The sequence below is a fragment of the Salmo salar genome, chromosome 06, assembly GCF_965601325.2.
Source record: "Salmo salar chromosome 06, fSalSal1, whole genome shotgun sequence".
NCBI lineage: Eukaryota > Metazoa > Chordata > Actinopteri > Salmoniformes > Salmonidae > Salmo > Salmo salar.
The window spans coordinates 78,948,825-78,966,292 of NC_138296.1; the positions used below are offsets into that span (position 1 = coordinate 78,948,825).

Sequence of the window (17,468 nt, forward strand, 5' to 3'; positions counted from 1 at the left end):
TAGGATAATTAATTGTACGATGATCCACCTACATTTTATATGAGACAGATTTGACATGTTCTGCATACTGCTGGTCTATGGGATGTTCAAAAGTAGGCCACTTACTGAGGGAAAGCTAGATTCAATCTGATCGCCACTTTCAGTGGTCATGGCTAGAAGGGATGCAGCTAATGTCAAAGTGACGTCAAAAGTAGCATGTTTGAGTCACGTCAGTGAGAATTTTACAATTTTAGTTATCCCTAATTGTTTTCCTAATCTTAATCTAATTCTCCTAATTTGCAATGTTAATTATCCTAACCTGGCGTGTAAATTCTCCTAACCTGCGACGAAAAGTCGGTTGGTATGACAACTGCTTGGCATCGGACCACAACGAGGAGCTACAGAACCTACAGAGGGTACATCACTGGGGCCAAGCTCCCTGCCATCCAGGACCGGTAACCTGGCGGGTAGATGCGTTAGCCCAGTAACCAAAAGGTTGGTGGATGGAATCCCCGAGCTGACAAGGAAGAAATCTGTTGTGGCGTTCTGTCCCTGAACAAGGCAGTTAACCCATTGTTCCCCGGGCGCTGATGACGTAGCTGTCGATTACGGCAGCCCCCGCACCTCTCTGATTCAGAGGTGTTGGGTTAAGCGTGGAAGACACATTACAGTTGAATGCATTCAGTTATACAACTGACTAGGTATCCCCCTTTCCCTCTATACCAGGCAGTGTCAGAGGAAGGCCCTACAAATAGTCAAATACTCCAGCCACCCAAGTCATAGACTGTTCTCTCTGCTACCTCACGACAAGCGGTACCAATGCACCAAGTCTGGAACCAACAGGACCCTGAACAGCTTCTACCCCCAAGCCATAAGACTGATAAATAGTTGACCATATAGCTACCCAGACTATCTGCATTGACCCTTTTTGCACTCACTTTTTTTGACTCATCACACACTGTATGCTGTTGCTGCTTTTAACTCTCTGTCAATTTATTTATAGTTCTCCCTATATAGCCTACATCTCTGCCTCAATTACCCCTGCACATGGACTTGGTACTGGTATTCCTGGTACATAGCCAAGTTGTCGTTGCTCATTGTGCCTGCTTTTATTATGACCTGTTTAACTTTTCTATTACGTCTATATTTTCTTTCTCTCTGCATAGTTAGGAAGGGCCCGTAAGGAAGCATTTCACTGTTAGTCCACACCTGTTTACAAAGCATGTGACAAATTAAATTTGATTTGATTTGAAAGTCACTTCTGCCATTAGCTGCATCCCATCTAGTCAAACCCCTTTTGGGCTATGCACCTTTTGAAGGTTCTGTCTAGAAAGCATACAGCTTTTGTCAGAACTGACTTTTCTTAGCAGGTTTTAGGAGAACTTACGCAGCAGGTTGGAATAATTAACGTAGCAGGTTACTAGAACGAAATGAAAGTCAGGAAAATGGTTAGGTTTAGGGTTAGCTAAAATGCACAAAAAAAACCCGTTGACAATGGTTGTTTAAGATGGCGCCGACAGACATGGCAGCTCTGCTTCTAGTTCCTAAGCAACTTTGCAGTATTTGGTTTTACAACCATTTCGCTACACCCGCAATAACATCAGCTAAATATGTATATGTGACCAATAGCATTTGATTTGACGTTAAATTGGACAAAAGCTGTATCCCATCTAGACATCAACCCACTTTTAAAGGCAATGTTTCTGTGTTCGTGGATTCTGCAATCGAAAATTTGGTTTTAAATGTCAATCACACAACGCAAGTCTACCGCAGTCCGGATTTAATCTAGGCCTAAGAACTCTTAGACATTATGGCTTGAATATTCCATTCTGAATGACAAAGAAGGAAATATGCAGAGCAAATGTGTTACACCGAATTGTTGCTTTTAATAGTGGGTACTTAGAACATGTATGGTTTGGAGGCCTATTGCAGAGTCATCATGTATTGTCTATAAAGACCATGCACAACATATAGGCTATACAGACTGAGGGCAGGTAATCAGGTAATTATGTTATTGGTGAATAGGTATCTGTACAATCCGCTGTGCTAAGAGAAGACAGTCACTTGTGCGACTGTGGCAGAATGTTTACAGACAACAGATTCACAGTTCCATACACATTCCTTAGGAAGGGCTTTATTATGCATTATGTTCCATATGACATGGCCTTCTACCATCATACTCTGTGTATGAGTACTGAGTAGTGTGGGACTTGGTCTATAATAATCATGGGAGTGAGACGATTTTAATTTGCTGAGGTAATTCACTGGGGCCATCTAGTGGTCATGTCTAGAACAGCCGTCCCTCTCAAATGTCCCTCAGTATCAGCTGGAATAATCAGGGATGAAACTGGAGCAAACAAGTTCCTAAAGTGAAAATCTTCTTAACCTGTGATCCAACAGGGGTGAGTTGCTATACTGATTTGTGTTTTGTTAGGGGTTCTAATGCTTCCGTTTCTGATGAAGATGAAAAAACGTAGTGATGCTGTTCTCTCTTTACTTACAGATACTATGGAAGTAAGTACCTCCCCTCCTTCAACCTCTACACTCACAACTAGCAACTGAGAACTCAATGACAGGAACATGCTCAGTATTCTTGAAGTATTGTGTGGAAATTGTCTCTGTATGTGTCTCATTCTGTGTTATTTGTCTGTGTCTGTGTGTATGGGAGTGTGTGCAAACGTGTCGGTGCCAGTGTGCATGTATGAATGTGTGTATCTTTGACTGTATGTGTGTGTACTTATTTTGTCCCCCCCAGCTCTCTGATGCTCTGTGTGGCTGTCCGTCCTCTGGTTCTACCCCCCAGGGAAGCAACAGTATCTGGCCCAGTCAACAGCAACCAGTGGGTCCTGTCTGGCCAACGCAGCCCAGCCAACAGCCCACCCAACCCCAACCCCCATCCTGCTGGCCTGAGCAGCCCAGCATCCCCTGCTGGCCTGGTCCTCAATCATCCCAACCAGCCCCAGCTCAACCTCAGCCCATGCCTTGCTTTCCTGGGCACCCGAACACCCCTTGCTGGCCTGGGCAACAGCCATCCCAACAAGCCCCAGGTCCGGCCCAAAACTGGCCTGGGCAACAGCCATCACAACCATCCCCAGCTCCAGCCCAAAACTGGAACTGGCCTGGTCCTCAACCATCACAACCATCCCCAGCTCCAGCCCAAAACTGGCCTGGTACTCAACCACAACATACCCAACCAGCCCCAACCCATCCCTGCCAGCCATGCTGGCCTGGACCCCAGCCCCAGCCTCCCCAATTACAGCCCCAGCCTGCACCCCAGCCTGCACCCCAGCCTTATCAACCCCCAGCCCCAATTCAAGCCCAGGCCCAGGGCCCCAGCCAGCCCAGTCCCCAAGGGTGGCCAGTCCCAAGCGTTAACCCAGGGTCTGGATGGCCATTCGGCCCTGGTCAGGACCCAGGTGGACAGTCTAGTTGGCCTGATCAGGACCCAGGTGGCTTCACACCTACAACACAGTGGAATCCGACACCAACTGGACAGGTGAGAGAGTTAGGGAGGGAGGAACGGAATTGGCATAATCATTGTGTTGGTGTGAAGATAGCACCATATCCTAAATGTCTGTGTGTTGTGTTGGTGTATAGAATGTGCCCTACAACCTGAACCTACAAAGAGGCCTCTACGACAAGATGATGCTCTCCATCAAGGGCCAGGTCAAACCAAACGCTAAGCAGTGAGTTCATCAACTACCATAGTCTACTGGGATTAATAAGATCCCTGAGATACCCAGGGGAAGCATTGGATGTACAGTACACATTAACAGTATGTTATTTGAATACAACTGATGTAATAAGTCATTTTACTATATTGAATGTCAGCTGCCTTTAATACATCACGATCCTGGAAGAGTGGGCCTATTAACCTGATGACTGTAGTTTTTCACTATCTAATGTCTTGACCTGTGTTTTCAATATGATCAATTAAACTGTTTTTATCCTAACTTGTTTAGGTTCACGGTGAACTTCCTGCGAGGTAATGACATCGCCTTCCACCTCAACTCTCGGTTCAATGAGGGGGGCAAGCAGGCAGTGGTGAGGAACCACAAGGTGGGAGAGCACTGGGGGAAGGAGGAGAGGTACACACATGGAGGCTTCCCCTTCATGGCCGGACGGTCCTTCGAGGTCAGTGGGAAGATTCTTAATAGCAGTGCAACTCTAACCTATACTGTATTGACTAACAACTCTAACCTATACTGTACTGACTAACAACTCTAACCTATACTGTACTGACTAACAACTCTAACCTATACTGTACTGACTAACAACTCTAACCTATACTGTACTGACTAACAACTCTAACCTATACTGTACTGACTAACAACTCTAACCTATACTGTACTGACTAACAACCTATACTGTACTGACTAACAAACTATACTGTACTGACTAACAACTCTAACCTATACTGTACTGACTAACAACCTATACTGTACTGACTAACAACTCTAACCTATACTGTACTGACTAACAACTCTAACCTATACTGTACTGACTAACAACCTATACTGTACTGACTAACAACTCTAACCTATACTGTACTGACTAACAACCTATACTGTACTGACTAACAACTCTAACCTATACTGTACTGACTAACATCTCTAACCTATACTGTACTGACTAACAACTCTAACCTATACTGTACTGACTAACAACCTATACTGTACTGACTAACAACTCTAACCTATACTGTACTGACTAACAACCTATACTGTACTGACTAACAACTCTAACCTATACTGTACTGACTAACAACCTATACTGTACTGACTAACAACTCTAACCTATACTGTACTGACTAACAACCTATACTGTACTGACTAACAACTCTAACCTATACTGTACTGACTAACAACTCTAACCTATACTGTACTGACTAACAACCTATACTGTACTGACTAACAACTCTAACCTATACTGTACTGACTAACAACTCTAACTGATAGTGTACTGACTAACAACCTATACTTTACTGACTAACAACTCTAACCTATACTGTACTGACTAACAACTCTAACCGACACTGTACTGAATAACATCTCTAACCTATACTGTACTGACTGACAACCTATACTGTACTGACTAACAACCTATACTGTATTGACTAACAACTCTAACCTATACTATACTGTACTGACTAACAACCTATACTGTACTGACTAACAACCTATATTGTACTGACTAACAACTCTAACCTATACTGTACTGACTAACAACTCTAACTTATACTGTACTGACTAACATCTCTAACCTGTACTGTACTGACTAACAACCTATACTGTACTGACTAACAACCTATACTGTACTGACTAACATCTCTAACCTATACTGTACTGACTAACAACTCTAACCTATACTGCATTGACTATCAACCTATACTGTACTGACTAACAACTCTAACCGATACTGTACTGACTAACAACCTATACTGTACTGACTAACATCTCTAACCAATACTGTACTGACTAACAACTCTAACCTATATTGTACTGACTAACAACTCTAACCTATACTGTACTGACTAACAACTCTAACCTATACTGTACTGACTAACATCTCTAACCTATACTGTACTGACTAACAACTCTAACCTATACTGTACTGACTAACAACCGATACTGTACTGACTAACAACTCTAACCTATACTGTACTGACTAACAACTCTAACCTATACTGTACTGACTAACAACCTATACTGTACTGACTAACAACTCTAACCTATACTGTACTGACTAACAACTCTAACCTATACTGTATTGACTAACAACTCTAACCTATACTGTACTGACTAACAACCTATACTGTACTGACTAAGAACTCTAACCGATACTGTACTGACTAACAACTCTAACCTATACTGTACTGACTAACATCTCTAACCTATACTGGACTGACTAACAACTCTAACCTATACTGTACTGACTAACAACCTATACTGTACTGACTAACATCTCTAACCTATACTGTACTGACTAATAACCTATACTGTACTGACTAACAACTCTAACCTATATTGTACTGACTAACAACTCTAACCTATACTGTACTGACGAACAACTCTAACCAATACTGTACTGACTAACAACCTATACTGTACTGACTAACAACCTATACTGTACTGACTAACAACTCTAACCTATACTGTACTGACTAACAACTCTAACCTATACTGTACTGACTAACAACTCTAACCTACACTGTACTGACTAACAACTCTAACCTATACTGTACTGACTAACATCTCTAACCTATACTGTACTGACTAACAACTCTAACCTATACTGTTCTGACTAACAACCTATACTGTACTGACTAACAACTCTAACCTATACTGTACTGACTAACAACCTATACTGTACTGACTAACAACTCTAACCTATACTGTACTGACTAACAACTCTAACCTATAGTGTACTGACTAACAACCTATACTGTACTGACTAACAACTCTAACCTATACTGTACTGACTAACATCTCTAACCTATACTGTACTGACTAACAACCTATACTGTACTGACTAACAACCTATACTGTACTGACTAACAACTCTAACCTATACTGTACCGACTAACAGCCTATACTGTACTGACAAACAACCTATACTGTACTGACTAACAACTCTAACCTATACTGTACTGACTAACAACCTATACTGTACTGACTAACAACTCTAACCGATACTGTACTGACTAAATACCTATACTGTACTGACTAACAACCTATACTGTACTGACTAACAACCTATACTGTACTGACTAACAACTCTAACCTATACTGTACTGACTAACAACCTATACTGTACTGACTAACACGACTCTACACCTATACTATTCAGACTAACAACCTATACTGTACTGACTAACAACCTATACTGTACTGACTAACAACCTATACTATACTGACTAACAACCTATACTGTACTGACTAACAACTCTAACCGATACTGTACTGACTAACAACCTATACTGTACTGACTAACAACCTGTACTGTACTGACTAACAACCTATACTATACTGACTAACAACTCTAACCTATACTGTACTGACTAACAACCTATACTGTACTGACTAACAACTCTCACCTATACTGTACTGACTAACAACCTATACTGTACTGACTAACAACCTATACTATACTGACTAACAACCTATACTATACTGACTAACAACTTGTACTGTACTGTCTAACAACTCTAACCGATACTGTACTGACTAACAACCTATACTGTACAGACTAACAACTCTAACCAATACTGTACTGACTAACAACCTATACTGTACTGACTAACAACTCTAACCTATACTGTTCAGACTAACAACCTTTACTGTACTGACTAACAACCTGTACTGTACTGACTAACAACTCTAACCAATACTGTACTGACTAACAACCTATACTGTACAGACTAACAACTCTAACATATACTGTACTGACTAACAACTCTAACCTATACTGTACTGACTAACAACCTTTACTGTACTGACTAACAACTCTAACCGATATTGTACTGACTAATAACCTATACTGTACTGACTAACAACTCTAACCTATACTGTACTGACTAACAACTCTAACCTATACTGTACTGACTAACAACTCTAACCGATAGTGTACTGACTAACAACTCTAACCGATGCTGGACTGACTAACAACCTATACTTTACTGACTAAGAACTCTAACCTATACTGTACTGACTAACAACTCTAACCTGTACTGTACTGACTAACAACCTATACTGTACTGACTAACAACCTATACTGTACTGACAAACAACTCTAACCTGTACTGACTAACATCTCTAACCTATACTGTACTGACTAACAACCTATACTGTACTGACTAACAACTCTAACCTATACTGTACTGACTAACAACTCTAACCTATAGTGTACTGACTAACAACCTATACTGTACTGACTAACAACTCTAACCTATACTGTACTGACTAACAACCTATACTGTACTGACTAACAACTCTAACCTATACTGTACTGACTAACAACTCTAACCTATACTGTACTGACTAACAACCTATACTGTACTGACTAACATCCTATACTGTACTGACTAACAACTCTAACCTATACTGTACCGACTAACAGCCTATACTGTACTGACTAACAACCTATACTGTACTGACTAACAACTCTAACCTATACTGTACTGACTAACAACCTATACTGTACTGACTAACAACTCTAACCGATACTGTACTGACTAAATACCTATACTGTACTGACTAACAACCTATACTGTACTGACTAACAACCTATACTGTACTGACTAACAACTCTAACCTATACTGTACTGACTAACAACCTATACTGTACTGACTAACAACTCTAACCTATACTATTCAGACTAACAACCTATACTGTACTGACTAACAACCTATACTGTACTGACTAACAACCTATACTATACTGACTAACAACCTATACTGTACTGACTAACAACTCTAACCGATACTGTACTGACTAACAACCTATACTGTACTGACTAACAACCTGTACTGTACTGACTAACAACCTATACTATACTGACTAACAACCTATACTGTACTGACTAACAACTCTAACCGATACTGTACTGACTAACAACCTATACTGTACTGACTAACAACCTATACTATACTGACTAACAACCTATACTGTACTGACTAACAACTCTAACCGATACTGTACTGACTAACAACCTATACTGTACTGACTAACAACCTATACTATACTGACTAACAACCTATACTATACTGACTAACAACTTGTACTGTACTGTCTAACAACTCTAACCGATACTGTACTGACTAACAACCTATACTGTACAGACTAACAACTCTAACCAATACTGTACTGACTAACAACCTATACTGTACTGACTAACACCTCTAACCTATACTGTTCAGACTAACAACCTTTACTGTACTGACTAACAACCTGTACTGTACTGACTAACAACTCTAACCCATACTGTACTGACTAACAACCTATACTGTACAGACTAACAACTCTAACATATACTGTACTGACTAACAACTCTAACCTATACTGTACTGACTAACAACCTATACTGTACTGACTAACAACCTATACTATACTAACTAACAACCTATACTGTACTGACTAACAACTCTAACCAATACTGTACTGACTAACAACCTATACTGTACTGACTAACAACCTGTACTGTACTGACTAACAACTCTAACCGATACTGTACTGACTAACAACCGATACTGTATTGACTAACAACCTATACTGTACTGACTAACAACCAATACTGTACTGACTAACAACTCTAACCTATACTGTACTGACTAACAACCTATACTGTACTGACTAACAACTCTAACCTATACTGTACTGACTAACAACCTATACTGTACTGACTAACAACCTATACTATACTGACTAACAACCTATACTATACTGACTAACAACTTGTACTGTACTGTCTAACAACTCTAACCGATACTGTACTGACTAACAACCTATACTGTACAGACTAACAACTCTAACCAATACTGTACTGACTAACAACCTATACTGTACTGACTAACAACTCTAACCTATACTGTTCAGACTAACAACCTTTACTGTACTGACTAACAACCTGTACTGTACTGACTAACAACTCTAACCAATACTGTACTGACTAACAACCTATACTGTACAGACTAACAACTCTATCATATACTGTACTGACTAACAACTCTAACCTATACTGTACTGACTAACAACCTATACTGTACTGACTAACAACCTGTACTGTACTGACTAACAACTCTAACCGATATTGTACTGACTAATAACCTATACTGTACTGACTAACAACTCTAACCTATACTGTACTGACTAACAACTCTAACCTATACTGTACTGACTAACAACTCTAACCGATAGTGTACTGACTAACAACTCTAACCGATACTGGACTGACTAACAACCTATACTTTACTGACTAAGAACTCTAACCTATACTGTACTGACTAACAACTCTAACCTGTACTGTACTGACTAACAACCTATACTGTACTGACTAACAACCTATACTGTACTGACTAACAACTCTAACCTGTACTGACTAACATCTCTAACCTATACTGTACTGACTAACAACCTATACTGTACTGACTAACAACTCTAACCTATACTATACTGACTAACAACTCTAACCTATACTGTACTGACTAACAACCTATACTGTACTGACTAACAACTCTAACCTATACTGTACTGACTAACAACCTATACTGTACTGACTAACAACTCTAACCTATACTGTACTGACTAACAACCTATACTGTACTGACTAACAACTCTAACCTATACTGTACTGACTAACAACTCTAACCTATACTGTACTGACTAACAACCTATACTGTACTGACTAACATCCTATACTGTACTGACTAACAACTCTAACCTATACTGTACTGACTAACAGCCTATACTGTACTGACTAACAACCTATACTGTACTGACTAACAACTCTAACCTATACTGTACTGACTAACAACCTATACTGTACTGACTAACAACTCTAACCTATACTATTCAGACTAACAACCTATACTGTACTGACTAACAACCTATACTGTACTGACTAACAACCTATACTATACTGACTAACAACCTATACTGTACTGACTAACAACTCTAACCGATACTGTACTGACTAACAACCTATACTGTACTGAGTAACAACCTGTACTGTACTGACTAACAACTCTAACCGATACTGTACTGACTAACAACCGATACTGTGCTGACTAACAACCTATACTGTACTGACTAACAACCTATACTGTACTGACTAACAACTCTAACCTATACTGTACTGACTAACAACCTATACTGTACTGACTAACAACTCTAACCTATACTGTACTGACTAACAACCTATACTGTACTGACTAACAACATATACTATACTGACTAACAACCTATACTATACTGACTAACAACTTGTACTGTACTGTCTAACAACTCTAACCTATACTGTTCAGACTAACAACCTTTACTGTACTGACTAACAACCTGTACTGTACTGACTAACAACTCTAACCAATACTGTAATGACTAACAACCTATACTGTACAGACTAACAACTCTAATCTATACTGTACTGACTAACAACTCTAACCTATACTGTACTGACTAACAACCTATACTGTACTGACTAACAACTCTAACCTATACTGTACTGACTAACAACTCTAACTGATAGTGTACTGACTAACAACTCTAACCTATACTGTACTGACTAACAACTCTAACCTATACTGTACTGACTAACAACTCTAACCTATACTGTACTGACTAACAACTCTAACTGATACTGTACTGACTAACAACTCTATCCTGTACTGTTATGACTATCAACCTATACTGTACTTACTAACAACTCTAACCTATACTGTGCTGACTAACAACCTATACTCTACTGACTAACAACTCTAACCTGTACTGTACTGACTAACAACCTAACCTATACTGTTCAGACTAACAACCTATACCTAACAACCTATACTGTACTGACTAACGACTCTAACCGATACTGTACTGACGAACAACCTATACTGTACTGACTAACAACTCTAACCTGTACTGTACTGACTAACAACTCTAACCTGTACTGTACTGACTAACAACCTATACTGTACTGACTAACAACCTATACTGTACTGACTAACAACTCTAACCTGTACTGACTAACATCTCTAACCTATACTGTACTGACTAACAACCTATACTGTACTGACTAACAACCTATACTGTACTGACTAACAACTCTAACCTATACTGTACTGACTAACAACTCTAACCGATACTGTACTGACTAACATCTCTAACCTATACTGTACTGACTAACAACCTATACTGTACTGACTAACAACCTATACTGTACTGACTAACAACTCTAACCGATACTGTTCAGACTAACAACCTATACTGTACTGACTAACAACTCTAACCTATACTGTTCAGACTAACAACTCTAACCTATACTGTACTGACTAACAACCTATACTGTACTGACTAACAACTCTAACCTATACTGTACTGACTAACAGCCTATACTGTACTGACTAACAACTCTAACCTATACTGTACTGACTAACATCCAATACTGTACTGACTAACAACTCTAACCGATACTGTACTGACTAACATCTCTAACCTATACTGTACTGACTAACAACTCTAACCTATACTGTACTGACTAACAACTCTAACCTATACTGTACTGACTAACAACCAATACTGTACTGACTAACAACCTATAATGTACTGACTAACAACTCTAACCTATACTGTACTGACTAACAACCTATACTGTACTGACTAACAACTCCAACCTATACTGTACTGACTATCAACTCTAACCTATACTGTACTGACTAACAACCTATACTGTACTGACTAACAATTCTAACCTATACTGTACTGACTAACAACCTATACTGTACTGACTAACAACTCTAACCTATACTGTACTGACTAACAACCTATACTGTACTGACTAACAATTCTAACCTATACTGTACTGACTAACAACCAATACTGTGCTGACTAACATCTCTATTGTTAATGTTACCAATGGCCAGTTCTCTACTAGTAATGGTGAATACAGGGATAAAGTAGTTAAAGTGGGTTATAGATCAGCACTGTCTGATATCCTCTACATCAATCATTTGTATTTTTCTGATGAAAGCTTTTGTTGAGTCCATGTACAGTTGAGTGTCTGAGAGGTGGTCAGATGTAGCTTTCACAGACCTTTATCTAACCAGGTTATTTTGCAAAGACAATCTGGCCACCAGTGTTTCTGTCCTGTGTTTCAGATGAAGATTTTGGTTACGTCCGGCGAGTTTAAGGTGGCTGTGAACGGAACTCAGCTGTTTGAGTTTAAACACCGCATCAGAGAACTCAACCAGATCGATCGCATCAACATCCTCCATGATGTCATCATCACCTCTGTCAACGTAGACACGATACCATGACAACCATACCCATGACATCGCTATATTATACAACACTCAGCATAGGCTACATGCATAACATGGCATCAATCTGCAGTTAGTCTTTGCAACTTTTTTCTCATTATGATGGTGATAATGGTGATGATTATGATAGTGACGAGCTGCAAACATAATACTGCATTAATGCCCACTAACTCTACAAAAAAACAATCCTTTTGCAAATGTGTGAAATTTACAAGGTATGAAGGACTAAGAATTAAGCAATGCCATTTCATTTAAATGTGTATAATATTTTATATCTATTTTCTGTTGAACGTCTATGTAAATAAACATACTTTATGCTTATGATGCCTTTCTGACTCAAGGTATCAGTAGATACAGTGCATTACACTGATTCACTGAAGGTCTACATATGAGGGCATTCAGTGCCCTACAGGGGTAGTAAATAACAAAAATTGTACGAAATAAAACCATTAAATTGAATGAAGTTTTACATCTTTTATTGTATCAGACCTCAATATCAGCAATATCAAGACTGACTTGACTGTCAGGATTCAATGCACACAACTAACATCCCATTACAATCAGAAGGCTGATATTAATACTATGTATGCCTCTCTCTCTTGGCTAAGAATCGAGGAGACTGACTGCGTCACTTCTTGTTTTTATAACAAACGTTGTTTTGGAAATTCCTAATTGTTTGTATTGTCAACTTACACACAGCACTGACACGCACACTTACCCCACCAGACATGCCACCAGGGGTCTTTTCACAGTCCTCAGGTACATAACAAATTCAAGGAAACATACAGTATTATTCAGAGCCATGAGCGCACAGAACTCACATCTTACATAGCGCAAGTGAACAGCAAACCTGGGTTCAAAAAACAAATAAAGCAACACCTCACGGCACCACGCCTCTCCCCATGTGACCTACTTGTTGTATGTACTCACAGGTATGTGTAAAACACACGCACACGCACACACACACACACACACACACACACACACACACACACACACACACACACACACACACACGTTAATGGCAGGTACGTGTAACTGATAGATGCACACACACATACTACATGTTCATGTTTTTACATTTATGTAAATTGTAGTCTTTTGTCTGTATTGTCTTTTTCGTTATGTGTCAGACCCCAGTAAGACTAGCTGTTGCCATTTGCGTCGGCTAATAGGGATCCTAGTAAATCAAATCAAATCAGTAAAATCAGGAGAAATAGACATTCAGCATCCATTCTGAAACACAAGTAGAGTAAGACAAATAGTACGATCAGTTGAGAAAAGTATCAGTACTCCATTGCACAAAAGTGTCAGTTAATGTAAACTTTCTCCTCTATTACTGGAGGGGTTGGGGGAGCGGGGAGCTACGGGTGGGTAGAGCAGCAGTAAAGTAGAAATACACTGGCTAGATAGAAGTACAATGATTTTACTGCTTACTGTCAATTAGACAGAATGTCAGTGTTAGACAGGTGTTTACAAATATCACCTCCAAGATCATGTGTCTTGTGAAGCTGTTGTACTCGTCCTCTGAGGCTAGGTTATTATTACCTACAGTAGTAGAATGTACTGTATGTGCTGTACTGAACATCAGAGGAACTGAGCAACACCCTCTGTGGCCAGGTTCTGTGCAGACTGGGACTTTTCTAGTCCACCATTTCTCGGTCCAGAAAGGCTGGAGCTCTGTCCAGGGGGCTTGACATCCTCCACAGGTGATCCCCAAGAGGCCTCTTCTTCTGGGGGTGGAAGCGCAGCACAGGGCCCCTCTCTGGAGCACACACCTCCAGCCTGACACGTGGAGAGAAGCTTCAACAATCCATTGTTGTAAATTGCTATTGTTGTTGTTTTAGTTGCATTGAGTGCATGTGTAGTGTCGGTCTTGCCCTTCTGTCATCTTGCTGAAAAATGAGGACCACAATGGAAATAAGCCTTTATTGTGTTTTTATCCTAGATCATTTTTTTATGTATCCGGCTGGAGCAGCTTACTACTTTTAAATATCAATAAATTCAGTCAATCAATCAAGCAATCAATCACATTTCCTTTGTATAATGCTTTTTTACAAATATATTATACCTTTTTTACAACAAAACAAATAACCTGTGTAAAGAGTCTTTTATCCTCTCTATAGCTACTTACTTTCTCCCCTTCTGCTTTCTCCCTGGGGACATGGACCTCTCCCTGTCTTCGTGGCCCTTCCCCTGTGCCCCCTCGATCAGGGGCCTCACCTTGGACACCAAAGGCCTCTGCTCCCTCTCATGGGCTTTGGCAAACAGAGGGATTCTCCTGTAGAGAGTGGAACATCACCTGGTAACAGTGTACAGTTCTGTACTAGGCAGTGTGAACGCAACTCTAGACAATGAAAAAAAGCATTGTTGTTGTTGCGTACATGTGAAAGTATAAATGCGCTTCAAGAAGTATGTGTGATAATGTCTTAATGTGACACAGCGTATTTTACCTTACCAGTAGACTTCCAGTCACTGCGCTAATGCCAGTTAGCATTGGCTCACAAATCTACCTCTAAATTCCTTCATACTGCAAGTAGAGACATAAAAATGGTATCCACAAGTTGATCTGACTCTGGGTAAGTAGGAGAATCTCCCTTTAAAGGATCCCTTGTCTGTCCCGTTACATGTTGTTTGAGCTTCTGGCCAGGAATGGTGCTGACATATTGCTACTGAGAGCTCTGCTGTGCTCCGCTGGGGAGGCGGCAAATCATTTCAACGTTTAAGAGGTAAAATATCACCTCTACTAACAAAATGTGAGTGTGTGCCTGTGTTCTCTCTTAGCCATATTGCTGGGCTCAGCCAGTTTTTGAAAGTGCAAGTTAAGGAAGGTCTCATGGTGACTGTCATCTAGTGGGTAGGTCTCATGGTGACTGTCATCCTGGCTGTCCTCGCTCTTCGGGTAACGTTTCCCCCTACCCAGGCCATGGGGTGACTCAGACAAACAGACAGAGAGACAGAGAGAGAGAGAGAGAGAGAGAGAGAGAGAGAGAGAGAGAGAGACAGACAGACAGACAGACAGACAGACAGACAGACAGACAGACAGACAGACAGACAGACAGACAGACAGACAGACAGACAGACAGACAGACAGACAGACAGACAGACAGACAGACAGACAGACAGACAGACAGACAGAGCAAAATGAGCAAACTAGAATGCTGTGTACAGACTCAGTGAGCATAGCCTTGCTATTGAGAAAGGCCGCCGTAGGCAGACCTGGCTCTCAAGAGAAGATGGGCTATGTGCACACTGCCCACAAAATGAGGTGGAAACTGAGCTGCACTTCCTAACCTCCTGCCAAATGTATGACCATATTAGAGACACATATTTGCCTCAGATTACACAGATCCACAAAGAATTTGAAAACAAACCCAATTTTGATAAACTCCCATATCTACTGGGTGAAATACCACAGTGTGCCATCACAGCAGAAATATTTGTAACCTGTTGCCACAAGAAAATGGCGACCATTGAAGAACAAACACCATTGTAAATACATATATTTATGTTTATTTATTTTCCCTTTTGTACTTTAACTATTTGCACATCATTACAACACTGTATATATACATAATATGACATTTGAAATGTCTTTATTCTTTTGGAACTTCTGTGAGTGTAATGTTTACTGTTCATTTTCATTGTTTATTTCACTTTTGTTTATTATCTATTTCACTTGCTTTGGCAATGTTAACATATGTTTCCCATGCCAATAAAACGCCTTAAATTGAATAGAATTGAGAGAGGAGAGAACAGCGAAAAGGCAGAAGGAATATTTAGGCACCACATTGGTACAGCAGGGCAAAAAATAGAGAGAAACACAGAGACAGCAAGAGGACAGATAAAGAGGAAAATAAAAGGCGGAATTCTGAAGGTAGAAGTGGTGTGTTTATCTGCATAATATATGTGTCCTTATGTGTGAGTGTGGATTACCTGCACCATCCACTGGCAGCGTCTTCGCTCCCCTCAGGGTACAGCACACCTCCATCAGTCCCCTGGGAGCCCAGGTCAGGGTCAGGGTTAGGGGTGTTAGGGTTAGGGGTCAGCAGAGTGGGGTTGAGGATCTATTAGTGATCTATTGGCTATAGATATGACCTCTATTAAGGTACCTCCCCCTCTCTCTCCCTCTTAACTCACAGAGGCCCCGTGCAGGCTAGATGTGCTCCCTGCTTCTCTCTCCCTCTTTACTCACAGAGGCCCCGTGCAGGCTGGAGGTGCTCCCTGCTTCTCTCTCCCTCTTTACTCACAGAGGCCCCGTGCAGGCTGGAGGTGCTCCCTGCTTCTCTCTCCCTCTTTACTCACAGAGGCCCCTTGCAGGCTGGAGGTGCTCCCTGCTTCTCTCTCCCTCTTTACTCACAGAGGCCCCGTGCAGGCTGGAGGTGCTCCCTGCTTCTCTCTCCCTCTTTACTCACAGAGGCCCCGTGCAGGCTGGAGGTGCTCCCTGCTTCTCTCTCCCTCTTTACTCAC

General features: G+C 40.6%; 1 protein-coding gene across 2 annotated transcripts; it reads left to right on the top strand.

The window, feature by feature from the left end:
• The first annotated feature begins 1,312 nt into the window (after positions 1-1,312).
• LOC106608077 (uncharacterized) lies at positions 1,313-13,457 on the top strand. Of its 2 annotated transcripts, none has more exons than XM_082976994.1 (4): positions 1,313-2,493; positions 2,783-3,475; positions 3,577-3,665; positions 3,942-4,068. In XM_082976994.1, exons 1-3 carry the CDS (start codon positions 2,459-2,461, stop codon positions 3,593-3,595), a joined length of 747 nt encoding a protein of 248 aa, XP_082833120.1. In that variant the 5' UTR covers positions 1,313-2,458; the 3' UTR covers positions 3,596-3,665; positions 3,942-4,068. The 2 variants fall into 2 exon arrangements, with proteins under 2 accessions (XP_082833120.1, XP_082833119.1); XM_082976993.1 differs by lacking the exon at positions 1,313-2,493 and adding an exon at positions 12,837-13,457 and having other exon boundaries at positions 2,512-3,475; positions 3,942-4,113.
• Positions 13,458-17,468: the final 4,011 nt, after the last annotated feature.